Here is a 22,657-nt window from a genome sequence, read left to right as displayed (position 1 = left end):
CCCACAGCAACAGCCTCACTCCATTGGCTCATTGGCTTCTCCTTCCCCATTGGCTGCCCCAGAGCAACAGCCTCACTCCATTGGCTCATTGGCTACTCCTGCCCCATTGGCTGCCCCATCATAACTGCCCCACTCCATTGGCTCATTGGCTGCCCCTTCCTCACTGGCTTCCTTGTTATTGGCTGCTCCTCACTGGCCACCCCTCTCATCCTTGCCCTCTCCATTGGCTGTCCCTCCTCGCTGCCTGCCCTGCCTGCCCTTCCCATTGGCTGGCTGCACCCTCTCCTGGGGCTGGGGGGCGGAGGCGGTGTCATGCCGGCGGTGCTGTGCCGTGCTGTGGCCGTGCCCGATGGCTGTGCCACGGCAGTGCCGTGCCGGTGCTGGCACCGTGCTGGTGCTGAGCCGCGCCGTGCTGAGTGCCGATGGGCCGCGCATGCTGGTGCTGTGCCACACCGGCGGGTGCCTGATGGTGCCGGGTGCCCGCAGGTGCGTGCACGGGCTGTGCCTGCCCCTCGACGCCCTCTCCTACAGCTGCCAGTGCCGCGAGGGCTACCAGGGCGCCCTCTGCAACCAGCCCGCCGAGCCGCCCGACCCCTGCCACCGCCAGCCCTGTGCCCATGGCCACTGCCGCCTCACCCCCGGCGGCCAGCCCACCTGCGAGTGCCACGACGGCTACACTGGAGCCCTCTGCGACCAAGGTAGGGCCCGAGGTGGTGGGTGTGCTGGAGGGGCAGCTCCCACCAGGCCGGTGGGCTGAGCGTCGCTATTCCGCAGAGCCGGAGTGCCGCGGGGAGCCGGTGCGGGACTACCACCAGGTGCAGCGGGGCTATGCCATCTGCCAGACGACGCGGCCGGTGGCCTGGGTGGAGTGCCGGGGGACCTGCGGCGGCCCCGGTGCTGGCTGCTGCACCGGGTTGCGGCTCCGGCGCAGGAAATACGCCTTCGAGTGCAGCAATGGCGCGACCTTCGTGGAGGAGGTGGAGAAGCCCAGCAAGTGCGGCTGCAGCCAGTGCCTGTGAGCGGCCACCGGCCCCGGAGAGCTGGGGGGCCGGTGGGGAGCCCCCTCCGGAGCCAAGGACCTCGCTTTGCCCCGCAGCCGTGGTGCTGCTGTCTGGGTGCTCCTGAACCCTGGTGGAGGGTAGAGCTGTTGCATCTAGAGGGTTGGAAAAAAAGGAAAAAAAGAAAAAAAAAAAAAAGAAAAAAACCCCCACAAACAAAGCAAATGTGTAGATAGAGAATTTTTTAAGAACTGCAGCTACACAGATGTGTGGATATGGGGTGGGTGCTCTGCCCAGCTGCCCCTGGCTGCTCCCGGTGGGACCCTGCCTTACCCCCAGCGCAGCCCCGCAGCTGTGGAGGGCAGTGCCTGCGTCTCCCTGCCTGACCCCTCCCTGGCAGTCCCATCCCTTGCATCCAGCTTGGTGAGCTGGGGACTTTTCCAACACCTGGGGCTGAAGCAGAGGGGATTGATGTGGCTCAGCCTGGTGGGCCGTGGTGAGCCGTGGCTGGCAGAGGGCTGCACGGTGTAGCTGGCATCCCATGGTCCCAGCCAGCCCATAGCTGGACTCCCTGTCCTCTCCTCCAGCAGCCCGGGCCTCCCTGCTGAGGACCTGCAATCGCCGTGATAGCAGCTGCAGCAAGCAGCTCCCCAGTGCAAGGGCTGGGGTGCTGGAGCCCAGAGCACCCCAGATGGTGGCAGCTCCGTGGCCGCAGCCTGACTGGTGGCACCCCTGGGCTGTGCTTGCTGGCTGGGCTCTGGTTTGCACAGGGCATGGCTGCAACCCGCTGTGGGAGCGTCGGGGGCCATGCCGGGTGGAGCAGGACCAGGGCAGCCCCAGGCACGCTGAGTGGGTCATGGGCAGCAGTGGAGATGTCCATGTGGGTCCCAGTGCCAGCCCTGCCCCATGCTGTGGGGGCCAATACTGTTCTGTCAATGCAGAGGGGGCCCCAAATACCCCTGGCCCAGTCAGACAGCTCTGCTTAGAGGTGGGAGCCATGTGGGGCAGCACGGGAACCCCTTTCCTTCAGGCTCAGCCCCTGCGGTGCCCTGTGGCTGGTGCCCCATGTCCCACTGGCCCGGCCAGCCGGGGCAGGAGGCTGCTGGGCCAGCTGGGGTGTGGGTTTGCCATGCCCGTCACCAGGGCCTCAGCCTTGTGGTTGCCAGGGCCAGCTGAAGAGGCTGAAGATGCCCACGCCTGCCAGCCTGGAGCTGCGTTACTGCCAGGACAGGTCCCACCAACTCCTGGATTTGGGTGTCAGTGCCCAGGTGGCATCTTTCCAAAGCCTGCAGCACTGGGGGATGCTCTGGGCTGGTGCAGGAGCAAGGGCAGCACCGCTGCTGGTGCAGCATGGGGAGCCTGTACCACACACGCCCAACCTCTGCAGCAGCATCGCTTCTATGCCTGGGGGGGCCAAGGATGGTGGGGGCCCAACCTGGGACACTGCACGCAGCTGGACAGTGACACCATGTCACCCAGGTGGACAAACTCATCCCAGCGCTGCGCCCCCGGGTCTCTCTAGCACACCTCTCCAGCGCATCAGCTTCAGGTCTGCACCACTGACTGTGGCTGGGCTCTGGGCATCTGCATCGGGTGCATCTGGCTCTGTGAGTGCCGTCACCACCCCTGCTTACCACCGGCATCCAGGACTTTCCCAACACCACAGGGAATGTGTTTCTGCCACAAATGACCTTTCCACGGGAGCTCCCTCTGCTGCATAGAGGAGCTGGGACGTGTCTCGTTTTGCCTGTGGCCCTGCCGGGGCTTGGTTGTGTTGTGTTTCTGTTCTTGCTGTAAGCTAACCGCTAAAGTATCTCTTTATACAGAATACTTACAGATTCTAATATATATTTGTATTTCATTTTGTTATAGTATTTTTATATGTTCGGGGTCAACAAATGATGTTTTCTTTTTGTTTACAGATGCTACTGGGCAGGAAAATGACGGTGGCTTTGTTTGGCCTGTGGGGTTTGTGTGTGTCACTGTTGAAGACGCTGGTTTGTACTAGGCTGGCGAGGGAGGCGCTGAGCATCCTTCCGTTGGCAGAGGCTGTATTGTTTTAGGAGATGTTTGGTATTGTCTATGTTGTCTTCCATGTGAACATGACATTTATTCATTCAGAGGCTTGGCCTCTTCTTTTCTGGAGGGGAGAAGGGTGCAGCAGGGAGCTGCTGGGCGTACAAGGAGGTGGCAGAGGCTGGGGGATGATTTGCTGCTCGTGGAGCAGCGCTGGCTGGAGCATGGCCCACATGGTGCAGGGACACAGCCCCAAGCTGGGGAGAGCCAGGGTTATCCCTTCAGTGCCTTGCAAAGGCAGCCATCACTGCCCGGGTCATGCGTGGCTGAAGGGCCAGGTGCCTGCTGCGGGGGTGGAGTGGCCACCAGGGAAACTGGGCACCCTTTGGGGAAGGAGAGAGGGAGGCCTGGGCAGCAGCCCCCGGGAGCACTGAAGGGTTGGACTGTTCGTGCCACAAACACAAAGCCGCAGCAGAAAGCAGCACCACCAGCTCAGACACCAGCGTGGGAGCACTCACATCCCACCCAGGCACTTACATCCCCCCTCGGGGAGGGTGTGTGTGTGTGTCCCACCTGGAGGGTGCCACCTGCTGCCCCCCCTTGTGCACTCACCTCTGCCGTTCCCCAGTTATCACACCAAACAAACCTTGATATCAAAGAAACGTTTAATAAGCTGCAATAAAATACGGACCTTTAGAAAGCTCATAGGGTGAATATCGACAGTAGAGGAAGAAAACAAGGTGGTGGGAATCCTTGAGGAGTTCAGATCTGAGTCAGGGACCTTTTACCTGAAATAAGAACACAACTTCTTCCATAGGCTAGGATGAAATAAAAGACAGGAGCACAGAGTTCACAAAATGTCAACATTTAGAGAGTCGATACATATTCAAAGTTCAAATGACCCAGCTCTTATAGCTATACATATTGATTTAAAGCAACTTAATATAATTTTATTTTCTTTTTTTTTTTTTTTAATATATACATTTTCAAAGGTTTGTCAGGTGAGGTATGTAAACATTATCTAATGGAAACCCCTCTCCACATTTCCAACTGAGAATTCACAGCAGACAGTTCATTTTCCCAACTCGCGACGCAGTACTTCCTGCTCCCCAGAGCAACCGGGAATGACATGCTAAGCCATGGCTCCCCCGGGTGCAGTCACTGGCTCCCATTTCCCACTGCTGGTCTGTACAGTTCACATTGCTTAGGCTCAAACATACAGTACCGGACAGGAGGGCTTTTCAGCTCAGTGTCTAAAAGTCATATAGAAACAGAGAAACAAAACTCTCCCAGGGAAGCAGACACAGATGAAGGAAAAACATTTGCCATCAGGGTGGAGATAATATTCAAATGTTGAGCATCTTAAGGAAAAAATTACTGGGTTATTGTTGCCTTTTTTTCCTTTTCTTTATTATTTTTTTTTTTTTTACACACCGGTTCCAAGGATGGAGGAAGTGTGTGGCTGGTGAGGAGTCCTGCAGGGCTGGGACCCAGCCGCGCTCCACCCTTCAAAGTCAGGGACCCATCACGATAAAAGCAGCAACAATCCTGCTGACGCTGCCCCACATAGACAGCTGGGCTGGAGGGGGAACAGCCAGCAAACACTTCCAGGCAAAAAAGGGGTTAAAAAAAAAAGAAAAAAAGAAAAATTCAAACCCACTTGGGAAAAAACAACCATGACATCAGATCCCGCCTAGAAGGAGAATTAAAATTGCAGGATGGCAAGCAAATAAGCAAATGACCTTCTGGAGCCAGCACTGCGATTGATATGGCAGTGGCACACTCCCCTGGGTCACCCATACCCGCAGGAAGCACAGGAGCCCTGAAGGCAGCTGCTCACTGCAGTAATTTGCAAGTGGGAGTTTGCTATCAGTAGCTACCTACCCTACCCTGGCCATTTTGGGGGGAGTTCCTTGGGGGTGACAGCAGCCCTCACCTCCTGCATTCCTGGGGATGCCTCGTTGGGCATCCCCAGCCCAAGAGACACCCCCACCACCATGCTGTGCTGGACTGAGCCCCCACCAGAAGCAGGGTCATTCCCACCCAGCCCTGAGCCCCTAGAGCCCCTGCCATTGAAGCAGACATTATTACTACAAATCTTATTGCTTGCAGTGCCCCTCGCCCCGGGGAATGGCCACCCTGGCCGGCCACAGGAGCTCACTGCCTCCCCAGGGACCGTGGCCATTGACCAGGTCTGACATCATCAAAATGAGATGAAGAGAAAGAGTTGATGCTTCAACTTTGATGTGAAGTTGATGAAACACCACCACCACCCACCCCACCCCACCCCATCCAGTCCCATCCCATCCCATCCCATCCCCCCACGCAATAGCCAGCCCTTTGGTTGCGGCACACTGGGCAATACAGCCCCACCAACCGACACACCAGTCAGAACAAGAACCTGTGGAAAGCCCATGAAATAAATATTAAAAAACACTATTTACAATATTAGATCTGTGAGCATGAAGTGAGAGAAAAATGCTTTTTCCTGCCCCAAAACCGCTTAAAAAGTAGGTTAGCATCCTGCCGCCTAGCACAACACTATCTTACATGGCACCTACACATAATATATATTCACATTTCATTTTAAAATTAGGTACTCTTACAAACAGACTTAGAAAACATTGGCTAGCAACACAGCCCGAGGGACCACCCGGCCTCCAGACCCATGCCGCAAATGCCGGCCGGCTGCATCCCAGCTCCTCCAGCTGCCCCCAAGCTGCCAACGTGCCCTGAACCAAAACCGCCCACTGCCCCCGTTGCCCTTTGGGGAGAGGGTGGAAGTGCTCGTGAAGGAGAGGGCTTGTCCGCCGGGAGGGGAGGAGGAAGGGTGGGGGCCGTGATTTCTGCTAAGCCTAGGGGTGAGCTTAATACAAACAAGAACTCCTGAGAACATCTTAGAACAGATGGATTCATTTCACAACCACCAAGCTAAAGGATGGGCCGAACGGATGCTACAACACACAGGGGGGAGGGACACGCACAATGCAGGGACATTGTAGCCTCGTAGCTCAAAAAACCTGCTCCTACAAGAAAAGCTCCCTGGCCAGGGGGAGCCTACCCCTGCCTCACTCCTGGGCCGTTCAGGCATACAGCTCGAGGATGGAGACCTGAGGACACCTTGGCTGGGGCTCAGCCCCCTTCCCCTGGCACGGCTGCCAGCGGTGGGAAGGCGATAGCCCAAGCCGGACAGCAGCCCACACCTCCCTGCCGCCTCAGGCACTGCCCATGCCTACGGGAGGCTGGGAACTGTGGCTTTTCCAGTTGCCTTCAACTGGGAATGCAGTTGTAGGCTGAAAGAATACGAGCTGGAGGGAGAAACTGTTCATCACCAAGTCTTAAAAACAGGGCAGTGGTACGTCTGTGTCTTTCTGAAATTGCGTCTCTGTTTCCTGGGAGGTTACTAGGGCTTTTGGAAACGCTGGCATTTCCAGAGGTGCCATGTGAGCAGCTAGGACACAGGTTGGGCTGCAGCTTCGCTCATCTGTGTGCCAGCAAAGAGCAGCTCGGGCAGCCCACCAGCTCGCTTAGCCCAGCGCCGCACGAGCTGCCCCCCCGGCACAGGAGGGACAGGGACGTGGAGAGCAGCAGGGACAAGTTCATGCCACTCTCCTGGCTCACAGAGGATGATCAGCAATACAGCAGAAAGTTTGCTGAAAGCATCAGTGCCAGCCAGCCAGCTCTCTGGAGAAGGCTTGCTGCAAATGCGTCTCACTGACACGCTGGCAGTTGAACACAGAAACACCACTGCACACAGCAAACACAAGCAAAAAGGACCTCATTAGTGATGAATTCGTGATGAATATAAACACGTGCACCCCTTGGACATACTGCACAAGCTCCACCAGCAGAGAAACCCGTTCCAGAGCTAGCATTGCTAGACAAGAACCTAACAGACAGAAGGAGCCATCCTGGGCTCAAACTGCTCTTGCTGCAGCCCTCAACCCCCGACAGATAAATTTTGACTCTGAGTTTGGCAAACCCAGCCTCTCCTGGAGGTTAGGTAAGGTGGATTGTTCCTGACCACGTCAGATGTGAAGACCCGGGGCCACTGCTGCTGAGGTGAGAGGGGAAAGGGTAACCATGCACAGGAGAGAGGGAGGCTGGCAGCAAAGGGACAGTAAGGACATCTGTGGCGGTGCAGAGCTAAGGCGATGCTGCTCCCAGTACACGGACTGGGAAGCTGGGACGGAGACTAGTTTCAAGAACAGGATAAGAAAGTGGCCAGCGTGGAAACCCAAAGTAACAGAAGGAGGAGAGGTCTGTTTTGTGGGACACAGCACTTGTGCTGAAATCCGGAGCTGGACAAGCAGAGCAGAGAGTGGTGGCCGAGGAGGAGGAGCGCAATGAAGCTGCGGAGCTGAGGATGGCACTGTGGTAGTGCCAGTGGGCAACTCTGCACCATAGCAAACAGAAACGCACTCCATGCCCTTGTGGAATAAGGCGATAAATCGTGTCGCTTACTTGCCTCCATTCATTAAGATCGTCTGCAGCTCCCTGTGCATCCCTTGCATTGCGTAGAATCTGTGTTTATTGGGAACGGGCTGCTCTAATGTAGGGGCCGTGCCTCAGCAGCACACCTCACTGCTGCCTCGCTGCAGAGCAAACAGAAACAAGTAGTGCATGTCCCAAGTCATTAACAAAGAGCAACAGGTTATATATATGGAATTACCTCTCTTGTGCACTATTCTAGCTGAAACGTGGCTGCATGGAGAGAGGAAATTGGGAAGTAAATCAGGAAGAGAGTAATGCAACATGAGGACTGATTGGGGAGAAAAAGAAAAGGAGAAAAAAAAATCAAACATCTGAGCACTGATAAAGAAAATGGAACTACCCAGGCAATGCCACCCTGCCAGGCAGTCACCTCACATGCAGACCCTTTAATTTGCTAGCAAATTAAACGGAAATTTAATTTTCTAGTAAATTACAGCATTTCTCCTTCCTGCCCTAAAACAAAGCACTCGCAAAAGCAAGTGCAAAGCCCATTAAAAGCAGGCCTTGTAGTCTGCAAGACCTGGCAGCTACTACTGGTGTCAAGTGAGGAATGCACACAGGAGAGGCAGCGGGGCCGAAGATGGCATCTCCAGGAGCAGTGACAGCAAGGAAAGGAGCCTGGCAAGGACTTTCCTGGGATTTTCCTCAGAGCAGAAAGTCTTAATGCTTTTCTAGATATGACAACCCCTCCAGCCTACCTAACTCCTGGGGCATCTTCTCCCGGAGTAACCCAATGGGTTGCACAAATCTGTAATTCAGAGAACTTGTACTAAAGCACCAATATTCTTAGCTCGAGGTGGGCTGGAGAGTTTGTGCCCCAAGTGCTTGCTGCAATAACTTAGCCATACGCGATGGCTTCACCCTACACATCCCTCGGCAAACAAGCCTGTTCTCCACAAAAACTACCTTCACGAGTTAAACCCACCACTCAGTGCAGCAGCTGTGGGGGGGAAAGTCCCTGCCAGCTCCTCACAAACAGCATGGTGTAGAGAAGAATCACCCCGGTTTTCCTCACAATTGTAATTTTTAAACAGGGGGAGCTGCTGGGAGGAAAGGAGGAGGCAGAGAGCAGGGCACCTCTGAGCAGGGTTTATGTGCCTGGCCAGGGAGAGCCCTGCAGAGGCTGTGGCACCAGGGACAGTGGAACAGGGAGCCAGGGTGGGGGGTGTCCCTTCTGACAAGACCCCCCGGGACAGCCCAGCCTGCACCTCCTGCAAACCTGCTCCCCACTTCCCTGCAGATGCCCAGGGTGCTGCTCCGCCATCTGCCCACCTGCGCCAGGTGCCCACGGGGGACATGCAGCGCATGCCTGGCCTGGGCTGATCCCAGGCAGCAAGCTGAGGCTACTGTATTTAAAAAACGGTTTTCTTTGAAAAAAACCTCAGAATTATTTGCTTTCTCTTAATTTCCTTTCTGAAGACAAGAATAACAAACCCTCTTTTCAGCCCCACCTGGATAAAACCCACAGCCTCCACCTTTCCTCATTAGAGGGTGCAGAAATGCAGATTTACACCTACAAGGCACAGCCCAGCTCCTAATAAAAGTCAGTAGGCTCTTTGCACCAAGCCAAACCGCAGCAACACAACAGAAGGCTACAGATCAAGACTGGAAGTTCAAAGGGGTGGGAGGAATATGGTTTCCCTATTAGCACCTCTGATTTCTCCACACAACAGGTCCTGACCATTCCTCTGCGGAGCTGACACCTGGCAGGGGCACTGCCAGGAAGCTCAGCACACCGATCCCACCGCCACCTAAGCCAAGCAGCACACACCGAACTGGGACAGATGCCCAGAAGCTGCTCCGCTCCCACACCAGTGTGACACCTGCCATCTCCCAGCCTCGCCACACTCAAGCCAACGCTTGGGTGCTGGTGAAGCCCCAGGGTGCAAGGAGGCAGCTGGGAGGCTGGAGCAGCAGCACCCCATCTAGAAAGCCTCTCTCCACTTGCTTTCTCGAGGTGTAATGAGGTTCCCGCTCCCAAAAGTACAGAAGATGGAGAGCAGGACAGCCTGCATTTACCAGCAGCTAAAAAATGAAAGAGAACGAGAGAGAGCAAGCCCCGAGGAGCGCTCGGCGTGTGGTGCCCTGCATGTCTCGGCATGCATAGCCTGGCACAGGCGCTTCGGGAGTGATGGCGAAGGATGGGGAAAGGGGGGGTTTGCTGCAGGGGAGCGGCACGAGGAGCAGAGGCAAGAGGGGTGCTCGCATGCACACCTGGCCCAGGGGAAGGAGGGGAAATCCTGGGGCCCCGTGCCTGCGGAGAGGTTACAGGACCGTAAGTATGGATGGAGAAGCAAGAGGAAAGACAACCTGTAAGAAAGGTACAGATCAGTCATTCAACTGCCATCAGTGCCCTCCTGCCACACACCTCTCCTGAAACACTTTTAAATCTTTTCTGATGGAATGTTTGACATATTTAATGCATGCAGTAAAAATTAAAGTAATAGATAACTTCATATTAATCTGTACAGGGACTGACAGGCTAGATTTAATCACTTCCTAGCTGTTCAGAGAGTTAACTTATTCTAGCATGATTCAAAGGGAAGGAAAAAAAGATTATTTATTTTTTTTAAATCAGCCATTTCACAGTAAAGAGAAAAATGTGCCGCAGCCTCGTGTGCGTCAGCGCTGGGGGAAGGGAATACCTGCAAGAGAGCCAGAGGTGCTCTGCAAAGGGCGTGCAAATCTCAGACACCTTGTTTCATCCTCTAAATGAGTACAATGAAAGATTTAAAGACAATTACCTGCTTTCCACTTCCAGTCCACAGGCTTTGGGTTCCGGGGTTCAATGCCAACTATGGAAAGCAATTCCTGTTGCAGCTGAGCCCTCTCTAGCCTCTGCCCCCAGGGCAGGTGGCTCTTGAATGCCTGTCCTGCTCCAGCGCCTTGCTCTCAGCAGGGACAAGGAGCTGAGCAAGGACCAGCAAGCAGCTGTTAAAGGTCGGGTGACCTCAGAGCCCACACGGTGCCCTCCCAGGCATTGCTGCACGGGAGGAGGCTTGCATTGGGATTCATTCAAACAGACTTTGTGCAGCAATGTGAAAATGAAGCCGTGGAGATGCTGAGCAGAGTCCCTTCCCCAAGCGCAGACCACAGCAGCCACTTCTGATCATCTGTGCCCAAGCAGAGCCAGCACAGCCACATGCTCCGTGCACTTCTAACAGGTTTCTCTCAGACGTGCTAGGCACCATGACCCTGTTCTACCCCTGCAGGCCCCTAGCTGCCTTTTAAACACGCTGCAGAGGCTTGTAGAGGAGCCCTGCAAAGGTGTCGTGCGGGACAGAGCAGAGGCTTGGCTGCTTTCAGACTCCACAGCACCAGACACAAGCAAGGACAAACCAACCGCACTTTGCTAGAAATGCAAATGAAGGTAAAAAATAAACCTAAGTCAGTCCCTTATCCCAACCCTATTCCAACTGCAAATCCTGGTTTAGGAGGGCACTTAGGCAAGGCGTGCACAACAACACAGGGCCAGGGCTCCCCTTCTGCAGAGCACCAACATCAGGAGCTCGAGCCCAAAAAAAGGGAGAGATTCAACTTCAGCGAAGCACTGTGGAAACTGCTTTGCCATCAAGAGACCACAGAAATCACCACGAGGGCAGCAAAACAGGAGGAGGTCTGTCCGAAAGCAGGATGCGGCAGGACTGATTCATCCCTGAAGCCAGCAAGAACTAAAGATGGATGCAGCCCAGTGTGCCCGCCTGGTACCCAGAGCCCCCGCAGCATCTCCTCCGCCACCTCCGCCTGAGTGGGACCTCCCCACCCACGGGCTGTGCGATGGGGGAGCAAAGCAGCCATCAGCAGTACACACACCAGTAGCTAATTAATACTTTTATGCAGGTAACATTACGGGACACCAGCAGCTGCTACTAACGAACCAACAAAGGACAGATTCACCTTTCTCTCCCTCAGTGATGGGAAATAGTTTTGGTTTTGTTTCAAATGCCACTAAGAAGACAGACAGAAGGAGGACTCTGAAGGAAAGGGAAATGTTTGCGTGCACCCAAAGGCTGCCGAAAGCTACTTCATGTGCACAAAGGTGGTTTTCTTTCTGCTACAGTACAAGTGCTTGTGCCTCAAGTATAAAACGCAAGCCTCCAAATCACACAGACGAGCTTCTTATTTTTATTTTTTAAAGTGATAAATAAGGCACTGTACTTTTAACTAAAACTGCCTAGTTCCAAGTTTAAAAAAAACCCAAGGAACGTTCAAACTGCAGAAACTTCCTTCTGAACAGCAGAGCCAGACAGGCCGACCTCTTCTCTGTCCAAGACACATCTGCTGATGCCTAAAATCACGGGCATTATCCTTTAACTGCGGATTTTTAAAGGCTTGCTACAGCTTATAAAAGCAGCTTTAGTTAATGCATGGTAAAGGGTTACTACTATACATCAGTTTTGTACATGGCTACCGGTTCTTTGCTATTTCGGGTCCAGTCGCGAGCGTTTGCTGTGCGAACAGTCCACTTTTGCCCTCAGCTTCCTCTTGCCCTGTGACCCGCTGCTCTCCTGCATCTTCTTCATGGACCTTGTCAGGGTCTTCCCACTGCTGGGCTTCTTGTTGGCCAACTTCTGCGACCGTGTGGAGGACTCCCCCAGAGGCTTCTGCTTCGGGGACTTGGCCAGCTCCTCCTGGCCGGGGGGCAGCACAGCCCGTCTGCTCGTGTTCTCCTTTCCCTTCCGCAAGGGGAGCCGCACCTTCTCCAGCTGCCTTTTCGGGGCTCTCTTGTCTTTCAAAGACATTTTCCTAGCCAGCTTATTGCTCCTCTCCATGGCAGCCTGCTTTCGGGTGGCGGGAGCCTTTGCACTGACCTCCGAATGTTTTATTTTACTGGCCTTCTTGGCAGGCAGCTTGTCCTTGGCGGAGGAGCCAGACCGCTCCTGGGTGCTCCCGCTCTCCTTCAGCATCCTCCTCTTCCTGCTGAGCTGGAGGTCGGCTTTGGGCAAGGGGTCCTCCTGGGACCTGCTCTTCCCCTTCCGCCCCTTCCCGCTCCCATCCACCGATGGGGATTTAGCAGGAAAGGCATCTGCTTTGATCTGCAAGGCCAATTTTGGAGACATCAGTGGGTTGATGCACACGCTCTTCCGGCTCTGCTTGCTCTCCAGGGACAGGTGGTCCCCCGGGCCATCGCTCTTCTTCTCCGCCTTCACCACACGGTGCTGGGCTCGGAACTTGCCCCGCAGGTTGGAGTACTTGCGCAGGATCCTGGTGCTGGCCTGTGTGGGCAGGCTGGGCGCAGGCTGGATAGTTTTGTCTTTGCTCAGGTCCTCAGTGCTGGCATCAGTGGGAGACATCTGGCTGGGAGTGGTGGCTTCTTCAGCCTCCGCTTTATCAGTGTTCTCCCGAATTTTGGCCCAAAGCTTTTGGTTTTTCAGGTTATTCCGAGCTGGGGTAGTGGCAGCAAACTTCTTGAGATGTTTTTTCAACCGTTCAGCTTGCAGTGAGCTGGGGTAGAGACTGGAGGAGGAGTACTTCTGCATGGGAACTTTGATGGGGGGGATCTCCCCTGGGAGACGGGTGTTGAGTTTCTTCACAATCACTAGAGACCTGGTTTCAGTTGTCTCCAGAAACCACTGGCAGATGTCAGACAGCTTAAAGGCCTTCATAAACAGCATCTGGACGGGAGAAAGCTTCTGCACTTCCAGCGAGCCTCTACTTTTCCTTGTCCTTTTCTTGCTTTTCCAGATCTCTTTCAGTTTGTCGGCTTTGTTCTTTACCTTGGGGGGTGGCTGCACCTCCTTTTCCAGCTGAATCCAGCCCTTCTGAACTTTCATGTACTGGGTGTTGAACTCGGCAATGAGCTCCTGGTTCTCCTCTTCAGCACACCACTCCATGAACTTTGGTTTGCTGTCAGCCATGTCTATGTCCTCCAACACCGGGGAGTCATCATTCCCTGAACTGCGTTCGTCCCTCGGTTTGGGGATCGCTTGCATAGACTCCTTCCCTGGTGTGCTCTTTTTTGCAGTGTCTACGGGGGCGGGTGCATTTCTTAAGTTATAAAACTGCAGGGCGACCTTTTTATGCTTCACGGCCTTTGCTGGAAGATGCTTGCTTCCCCCTCTGCTGCTGGGACATGAAGGTGAACTGGCCACCAGCTTATAATTCTCCAGCCTGCTCACATCCATGGCACTGTCAGGGCTCTCCTCATCCTTTGCACTGGCATCGCCTGGTTTCACATCCACTTGCTCGGTATCGTTTGCGGGCACGCTGCTCTCTGGAGGAAGGAGAATGCTTCTCTTCTCAGAATCAGCCTGAATGCTGATTTCCTGCATCTCACCCTGTTGACTTTGGCTGCCATTAGCAGGAGGGTCATCTTTAGAGGAATTTTCTCCCTCTGCCACAGTCTCTTTCGCTAAGATGCTTTTGTAGGTTTGTCTGGTAGTGACACCATTCTCCTCACCTGGCCGCTTCTCAGCGATGCTCTCTGGAGCCTGGTCGGTGCCCGGCCCCTCGCTGGTTTTGAGCAGCACATTGGGGAAGCAGTCGTTTGGGAAGTGCATGGATGCTGCCCCATCCAGGTGCACTTCTCTCTTGAACCGCTTAGCGCCAGGGCTCTTGGAGAGTTTGATCTGAAGGCAAGGAAGCTGCACAGAGCTGGAAGAACCAGTATCCTCAGCACTGCCCTCGGCGGGTGACTGAGATTGCTGGCTTCGGAGGCGCCGGTCCGATGCCACAAGCACTCTCCTGCCTTTCTTTCGCTTCTTGTCTAGACTGTCCTTGGAAGAGACAGAGCCTTTTCCTGCAGTGTCTGAGCCATCAGGTTCAGGTGGCATCTCCCCTTCAATGGGCTCTTTTTCACCTGCCGGGCTGTTACTCTGCACTGCCTCCTCTTCTGAGATTTCAGGGAGGGTTGTGCTGGCTGGCACAGCCTCCTCTTGCTCAAGGGCACCGTCACCCACCATGCTCAGTAATTTGGCTTCTGGTTTATCATCGATGCCTCTGTTCACATCCACACACTGCAAGCTGGCAGGGGGCTCGGGGGGACTTTCCCCATTCATGGTGGCAAGGGGCTCATCAGGACCCTCCCAGCCTGGCGAGCGTGGGCAGGGCTCTGCCAGACACAGCCCGCAGGGCTCCGCATCCTCCGCGCCTGGAAGCTGGGCTGGATCTGTGGCACCATCATGTGCCAGGGGTGCTGTGTCTGCAGTAGCAGAGGGCTGCAACAGGGACTTTAGCTCTGGGCTGGTGGGGAGGCCTGGATCAGTTTGTACGTCAGAGCCTGGACAACATTCCTCCCCGCTGGGCACTTCTGAGACGGGAAGGGCAGCAAAATCGGCGGCCTGCCCGCCGCCACTGCTGTCCCTGGAGGAGCCCAGGCTGCTGCCAGCTTCCCAGGGGATGGTGCCTCCCACTCTCATCCCCCCTCCTTCAGCAGGAGGGGAGCTGGGGGGCAGCGAGCTGGCTGAGCTGTCCTCTTTCTGGGGGCTGGGTGGAGCAGAGAGGGAGAAGAAGGGCATGGCCATGGTGGCTTCCCTCGACCGCAGCGCCCGGGTATCCCAGGGCTGCACAGAGGCTGGCTCAGCTCTCTCTTTCGTTTCTTGGCTGGTTGGTGCCCCTTTAGCCAGGAGCCGCAGGGAAACCCTCTTCTCGCCTTCCCGCCCTGCCCCAGCAGACCCCTCCACCGAGAGCACCAGGGGTGGCTTAGCGCTTACGAGGGTCTCTGCTCGCAGTGCCGGGCTGCTCCCCCTCTCCTCCACCCGGGAGCTCTTAACCAGCGTGCGCACCGTCGGGAGCTCACAGCACTCCCCGTTGAAGTAATACCCCCGCGTGCTCTTCCTTGCTGTCTTGCGGGACGACACCAGCCGCTGGCTCTCAAAATGGCACTCGGTGATGGGCTGGCTGATGTAGACCACGTCACACTGGTTGTCATAGTCATTGATCCTCAGCCCTGATGCCTTCTTGTTCTTCCGAGTGGATCTGAGGGGGGCTGCCTTGGCGCGGGGATGCCCGCTGGGTGTCCGGTGGGCGGCTGGCGCGGCGGTGGTGGGCAGCCAGCCCTCTTTGGACTTGTCAAGCGGGCCCTTGTCAGCCAGGTGCAGGTGGCAGCCTGCCTTGCCCTTGGCTGTGGCGTGCAGGTGGTTTTCTTGCTTTGGTCTCGCATCTTGTTCTTTTGCGTCTAAGTCCTGGTGCAAAGATGCTTTCGAGCTGCATTGCAAAGTGTTCTCTTTGTCAGCTCTGCGAGGGGGGGTCACCGCAAAGCTGGGATCCCAGGACTCTTCTGGCAGAGCTCTGAAAGAGCTCTTTTGGGACCCCAGACAGCTGTCTAAGCTGTCCTCGCTGCCATTCACATTTGCCACTTTGACCGAGATATAACCTTCCACGAGAGTCTTACCTGCTAGCTGCTCTTTATTGTCCTCACACTTTCTCACACCGGCTTCTTGCTCATGCCCAGCAGCTTGCTGCCCTTCCAGGGTCTTTGCGGCATGATGGAAATTCAAAGAGGAAGAGTTCAACGCGCTGAGGTATCCCTGGGTGGAGCTATCCTTTGGACTAGCAGAACGAAGTCTGGTGATGGGGAGCTCGGAGAAGTCCCTTCTCAAAGCAGGACTGGAGCTCTCTGCTCTGTCCAGAGACTTCAGCTCCATCGGCTGCTTCGGGGCTTGTCCTGTAACATGCAGGGGGATATCGGACCCCGACTGTCCTGGGTCCGAGGAAGAAGGGGGCTTTGATTCAGTACAAGTAGCACCCTTATCCTGATTTTCAGTGCTTCGCTGGCTACAACCAGAGCCACAAGTAGAGGCCTCCATGGTCTCGGATTCAGACAACTGCTGGCCTTCAGAGTCTGGTTGTACTTCAGTGTATATGTCGTTCAGCACACGAATGAATTGCTTCTGGTGATGTGTGCACAGTCTGACCATAAACTTTTCCAGTGGAGACTTCGGCTGATTGTTAGAGTCTATTGCTATTGTGTCTGCTGCATCCTCACTAGAGAGACAAAGAGAGAAGCAATCAGTAACATGTCCCAGGGAATAAAAGTTTATGCTGCAAAACTGGAATAACCCTTCTCTTCCCATTCAGGCATATCACTTGCCTGACCTCCAGGTAAGATCAAGCATCCTGCTGTCATGGGGCTCGCAGTTATCTCTTCAGTCCCCAGCACGCACACTTACATATGCATAGTGCTGGCAGGACACGGACTGCACTGTTGTTTGTCTCTCACTGCCACAGCACCCACAATCACACTTCTGCCTAGGACATCCTGGTGTGTAGGCACCACATGACGTGTTCAAAGCAAACCTAAGTTTTCCAGTGAGAATCAGATTTAGTATCTGCACGGTGCCCAGTGTGGAAGACCCAGCACTTCTGGGACCCACCAGGATGACTGCACGCCCCTGTATGCTCAACCTGAACAGCCACGTGGGATGGGAGCAGAGTAGCATCCCAGCTGAGCAACTAGATGCCAGAAATCCTGAACTATGTAAGTCTTCAAAGTCTGCTTACACCTCAGTGGCAGAAGATGAATCTACAACAAACCGAGCAGGTCTGCGCTTCCTCTGTAATCAGTGCAGAAATTTGGGTGAGCTCCCAGCCTGCAGGATGTGCAGATAGCAATGCACCCTTGTGTGGCGTGGTGCCTTGCCACTTGCACTGACCTTTGATTTACTGCCATTTAATAAAGTGGCTCTGCAGCTGATGGGCTGACTGTCAACACGCAGTGGCTGCCCAGAAAGGTGTGCTACAGCACAGGATCGCTGCCACTAGCTAGCTCTCAAACCGAGGCAATTATCATTTACCTGCTTGGCAGAGGCCACTAATTAGGACTTATCAGTGGAAGGTTATGGGATAATTACCCAGGGTTTGCATGAACTCATCAGGAGTGCCGTGCCAGGTACTGTTATCAAAACTATCTGTTCCCAATGGCAGCGGAGGTGATTCCCACCCAGTCCTCGCCAAACTGAAGGGGCCGCACGCCTTGGCACCGGTGCTGCCCGGTACAGGATCTTTGCCAGCAATGCCAGATTGCTTTGCAGTAACAGTTGCACTTTGCACCTCCTGGCCTCGTACCAGAGGAGTGAGAGTTGTTTCCCTCCCCCGCTACAGCCTTGCTCTCCACCCCAGCATCAGATGCCGAACTCACTTGCTTGGCTGGGTCGGGGGGGGCAACACTTACGGCAACGTTCAGGGCCAGGGTGGGGAAAAGCAGCTTTATGTGGAGTGGGTTTTCCCCTCCCCAAGCTGCCAGGCACAGGGCTTGACAGGTGGACAAGGAGGAAGAGTCCTGGCTTGGAGGAGCTGTCGGCAGAGAGAAGGAAGAAGGAACGCCAGGGACCAGAGCCAGCCATGCACGGTGGCAGCCGGCGTGCTGGAGCCGGCCCCGGGCAGCCCTCACCTGCTGCTTACTTACTGCTTGCTGGCTGCTCTCTTTGAACTGACAAGTGCCGCTGAGGCACCTCCAGCAACCTGCTTCCCCCGGCTCGTGGGATCTGCTCCCAAATTCAGCAAAGGGCAGGGAAAGGTGCCCAGGAGCTGGCCAGGTGGCAGCCGGTCTCCTGTTTGCCCAGAAATGCTAGGCTGCAGCCAAACCTGCCCTGAGCATCTGCTAGCCACTCCTCTGCTTTCCAGTTTGCCCAAAACTTTAAGCATAACAAGGCTTCACCTCCCAGTCACAGCCACTCAGTTTCCTTAAAGACTTCTGGGGCAGGGTTTCCCCCAAACTGCCCGGAAAGGCTGAGTGCTCTCGGCTCACCGAACACGCTCCAGCACTTCCAGAACATACTCCCAGGGTTAGCGATAAACAACGTACCTCGAGACTGCTTTACTACACCCAGGCGAGAAAAACGCCCTCCAGCAACCGTCTCAACTGGTTCTACCTGGCGCTGTGATGACTTTCAATTTGCAATGCCTGGGATTAGTTTAAATAAAAATGTTCAGGTACAACCTGGCCCCTCTCCAGAGCTCTGTATTGGAAGGGTTATGTCAGCCAGGATCTCTTACACAGCCCAGCTCCTCCCCTTGCCCTGCTGAATAACAAAGGGGATAAAAAACCTTTCACCCCCCTGCAAGAGGAGAGCTTGGAGCAGGGGGCTTTGCAAGAGGCAGAGCTCAGAACAGCTTTTTCTCCACCTTTGCAAAGAGGGCGGTTGCTTTCCTCTTACCTGCTTGCAAGCCCAGCTCCTAAGAGCAGCAGCCATCTTCCCCAGCCAGCCTGAATTTATACCGGCAGCAGCAGAGGTGTGGCCCTGCCCTGGCCCACCCCACCGCCCCACTCGGGCAGCCTCGGGAAGGGGTTATGGTGGCGAAGCAGCCAGCTCCCTCCTTGCCAGGGCGCCCTCGGGTGCTGCACACAAATGGCTGCGAAGGAAGAGCCCATGGCACAGGGGAAGAGGTTGTCCAGGCGGGTGGTGAGGAAGAAGAGGCGAGCTACAGGCTGGGCGATGCCTGCCGAGGGAGGAGATTGCAGGGCTGTGTAGGGAGTCCCCCGTTTGGGAGAAGGGACCAAAGTGGCTGGTCACGGTCCTTCCTTGCCTTGCAGCAGCGATGCCAAACGCAGCTGGTCGCAGGTCACGCCTGCTCCGCACCAGTGTGCAGGGCTGGAAGAGACCCACATTCCACTAGTATGATGAGGGAACTGGGGCTCCCTGGTCCTAAAGGCTCCCGGTGGCATTTCTGCCTCACCCTCACCTACTTTCTTCCTCGGAAGCGTGACTGAGTCCGGTGCTCATTTTCACCTTATCTGCCCCACTGTACTCCAAGAAGCCAATCTGAGATACACACAGCCTGTCAAGCTGTAGATTTTAAAAACAGGTAAATATTTTTCCTCCTTGATAAAGGAAATAAATCCATTCAGCTTTGATGCCTTTTGTCCTTAGAAGACCCATCTCATACTCAGTGACACAGTTCACCTGCTTCTGTGGGCGTGGTGTGCTCGGGGTCCTCTGCTTTCACATCACTTTGGCTCAAAGATGGGCTGCAACTTCTCACCTTGAACCACCTGCTCCTTCCCCAGTCCATCCCTGTTTGGAAGCTGCAGGCAGCATCGCCTTTTTCTGGGTTTCAAAGGATAACCTTGAGCAGAGCTCTCCCTGCCACCTGCAGCCAGGCTCCAAGCATGGCTGAATCCCACCCCAGTCCTTCCTCTCCCTGTCCCCCCAGGATGCTGAGCGACAGCTTGTGCCTCTCCCTCCTCAGATCTCCCAGACACAGCTCTGTGCTCCCTGGAACCTGCTAATCCGTGTGCCTTGGTGCCTGCCCAGCATTTCCCACCATTCCTGTCTGTTCTGGCTATTACTACTAAATAAAACATGCCCATGGCCATCCTCTTGCTTGGCGGCCGATGAATGCAGGATTGCCCACATCCTCCCTGCTTAAGGCAGTTTTGGAGAAGAGCTTGTTTCATGCTCAGGTGTAATAGAAGAACTTATTTCGCATGCCCCACGGCTTCAGGCAGGGTTGCTTACGGACTGTATAAGCTGTTGCAGATAAACTACTTGTTTACGTGGCTTACAAGAGAGGAGAGGAGAGGTGAGCTGATGGCAGAGCTGAAGTGCCTTCCTGGGGGAAGGTGATGAGTACTAACAGGTTCCTTAGCCCTGCTGGCAAAGGCACAGCGGGAGCTGAAGATCGACTGGTGAATGCAGAGGATGGGAACTGGGAATATGGTTCTAAACAGGAGGAAAGATTGTTCTCAAGAGGCAGCCAGCCCTGTCTCTGAAGAGCCTGCCTTTTGGGAGGCACAGGGCAGCCCCACAGAAGCTGCTGGGCTCAGCAGACAAGAAGGAGCCCTGGGCTGCCCATACCATCTGCAGCCTTCTCCTGTGTGCCTGGGCTCTTCCCTTCCCACAGGGCTGGGCCTGAGGCTCTCTCAGCTCTGGGTGTGCATGAAGAATGTCTCAGCTCCCTCAAGGGCTGGAGAAGCCACAAGCCTAAAGCAGATCCATGGCCAGTGAGAGGCGACTTCCTGGGGACCCTCTAAGCCTACAGCCAAGCTGCAAGTGCAGTCACAAACCTGTATGGGGTATCCAGAAGGATTCAGGGCGATGGGAGAGACGACCCACCAGCCAGGGAGCTTTCCCACAGAGCCTGGGAGATGGCAGGGCTGCCCTTTCTGGCTGCCAGCCTTGAAAGCTGCCTACGCAGTGCTGCGGCTGCTGGGTGCTCCCCTGCTCCTGCGCCCCAACATCCCACTTCCAGCCCCGCTGCGCGCCTCGCCCCGTGCCAGCAGGAGACACCCCCGTGTCACAAGCAAATCTTACCACCTGAGCCCCTCGCTACCTCCTGGCCCTTCTAGCTTTCCCAGGGCAGCCCTGTTCTCCTTCCCCGCCTGCCACAGAAGGTGTCAGAGGCATCAAGGGGCAGGAGCTGTCAGAGGCACAAACGGAGCTGTTGCTACGCAACCCCGGCGGTGCAGCAATTAATGCTGGGGAAAACGTGCTGTGCTCTAAAGCTATTTGCATAGCTGCGTGCTGCAATACATTTGTTTGCATTGTGCCTCTACTGTTTAGTGGAGTTTGAAGTCAACCCTCCCCCATCTCTTGCTGTGGGGGACCTGGGGCTTCCAACAAAGGCCACGCGGCTGGGGATGGTGGGGCTGGGGGAAGGCAGGGGTTTGTCTGTCCGTAACACCTATAGACTGCACAGGTATAGGGTTTACAGTATGGGGAGGAAAGCCAAGCTATCTGGATTTCACTCTAAGCAGCCCAGAGAGCTTTTTCCCACCTCACAGAGCAGGCTCCAGCAGTGCCTCCGACCCACTGATGGGGTTGCTACACCTCCCCTTTTGCAGTTGCACCAGGGTGACACTGGGCGTGTTCTGCTTGTGAATGTCAGAAACAGACCTTTAGGGGCAGCCCAGCCTGCCTCTGGCTGGAGAGTGCATCCTGCAGGGGGGAGCAAGGGGGGGAAGAAAGAGAGGGAGAAAGAAACCAGCTGGTTCATACCGACCTACCTGGGAAGCCAGTCTCTGAAAACCTGCTGATTGCCAACTGCAACCTTCTGGTTTGCCCTCCCCAAGTTTCTCACTATTGAACATGAAGCCTGTGCCATTTTGGGGTTTCTTTTTTTTAGCCCTTGAACACTGGTTTGATTGATTATAAGTTTACAGTTATGTTTTGTACCTCAGAGGCACAAGAAGCAGCAGCAGAACAAAAGTTCAAGGCTAAGTGTTTCTGTTCCTTTCAGACCACTCTAAGCCTCAGGATTATAGCTCTGTAAAAGAAACAAAACATAGCTATAAACTTATAAAATCCAATTTAGTATTTTTACAGGGATGACCTCTCCCCTCCCTCTTCTGCTGCCACACAGCTGACTCCATGGCAGTCAGTGGAGAGCTGCCTCACACCACCCAAAACCAGAGGTACCACTGGAGCACCTCACCAAGCTGAAGGGTGCCTTGGAAACCTGGATAAACACAGAGATTTGAGAAACATGGATGAGAAAGAAGAAAGCCTGACTTGCACGTGATGCTCTCCATCAGCTGAACCCAAAGACTTGACCATGCCCACTTTGACCCCAAGGTCCAAGGTAGCATGTCTCGCTGCCCTCGGCTGGCACCTCCAGCCTTGCTGGTTTCAGCCACTTAATTTATTTTTCAGGGCGAGTGGAAATGTCATTTTGAGAGACTGCAAAGGAGGAGCAGCCTCTTAAGAGGAGCTCGCTCACGACTGGCAGTCAGGTGAGCTGACCCCAGCCCCAGGCACGTTGGGAATCATGCGTGCCAAATGTGTGCTGGAAAGCGGCTGTGGCTGTAGGTTGCCAAAGGTGGGCTCGCTTTCCCCAGTGCCGGGGGGGGCCTGCATGCAGAGCCACACGAGGGTCTTACCCTGCAGAAGGGGGAAATAAGTCCTCTGCCAGCCCCGGTTCTGCTTGCTGGAATAGCTGTGCAAAAGCAAACACCACGGGGAAAGGCACTGGGCTGAGGCTGGAGGCGGCACCGTGTCTTGCAGTAGAAGCCCACACCAGTGTCACCGCAGTGGACACGGAGCCACGGCTGCTGCCAGCTCTCTGCCAGAAATCACTATCCAGGGAGGCAAAAGGCAACGCACGCTGTATCTTCCCTGCTCCATTTGACAGGCGGTATCATGCTCAAACCCATCTTCATTCATAGTTGCAACAAAGATCTTGTGCTTTGAGAGGTGGAGATGGGGGGACACTTTTCATTCTGCTGGCACTGCTCTGGGATGCAGCGATCCCTTGCAGGGGCTGGGCAAAAC

The 22,657-nt window shown here is 55.1% G+C and overlaps 2 protein-coding genes across 14 annotated transcripts in view; one reads left to right on the top strand and one right to left on the bottom strand.

Moving 5' to 3' along the window:
- The window catches only part of SLIT1 (slit guidance ligand 1), a 65,182-nt gene extending 62,062 nt beyond the window's left edge, over nt 1–3,120 (top strand). For both annotated transcript variants that reach the window (XM_055721294.1, XM_055721295.1), the window contains 2 exons: nt 487–698; nt 775–3,120. In XM_055721294.1, coding sequence (XP_055577269.1) covers nt 487–698; nt 775–1,019 — 457 coding nt within the window. In that variant the 3' untranslated portion in view covers nt 1,020–3,120. The remainder of the gene's footprint in view (nt 1–486; nt 699–774) is intronic.
- Nucleotides 3,121–11,610: 8,490 nt separating this feature from the next.
- Nucleotides 11,611–22,657, bottom strand: part of LCOR (ligand dependent nuclear receptor corepressor) — an 81,281-nt gene continuing 70,234 nt past the window's right edge. For all 12 annotated transcript variants that reach the window (XM_055719911.1, XM_055719909.1, XM_055719910.1 and 9 more), the window contains one exon: nt 11,611–16,433. In XM_055719911.1, coding sequence (XP_055575886.1) covers nt 11,930–16,433 — 4,504 coding nt within the window. In that variant the 3' untranslated portion in view covers nt 11,611–11,929. The remainder of the gene's footprint in view (nt 16,434–22,657) is intronic.

Source organism: Falco cherrug, chromosome 9 (genome assembly GCF_023634085.1).
Source record: "Falco cherrug isolate bFalChe1 chromosome 9, bFalChe1.pri, whole genome shotgun sequence".
Lineage (NCBI taxonomy): Eukaryota > Metazoa > Chordata > Aves > Falconiformes > Falconidae > Falco > Falco cherrug.
Note: the sequence above shows the minus strand (reverse complement) of the source record. Positions and strands in the feature narration are given on the sequence as shown.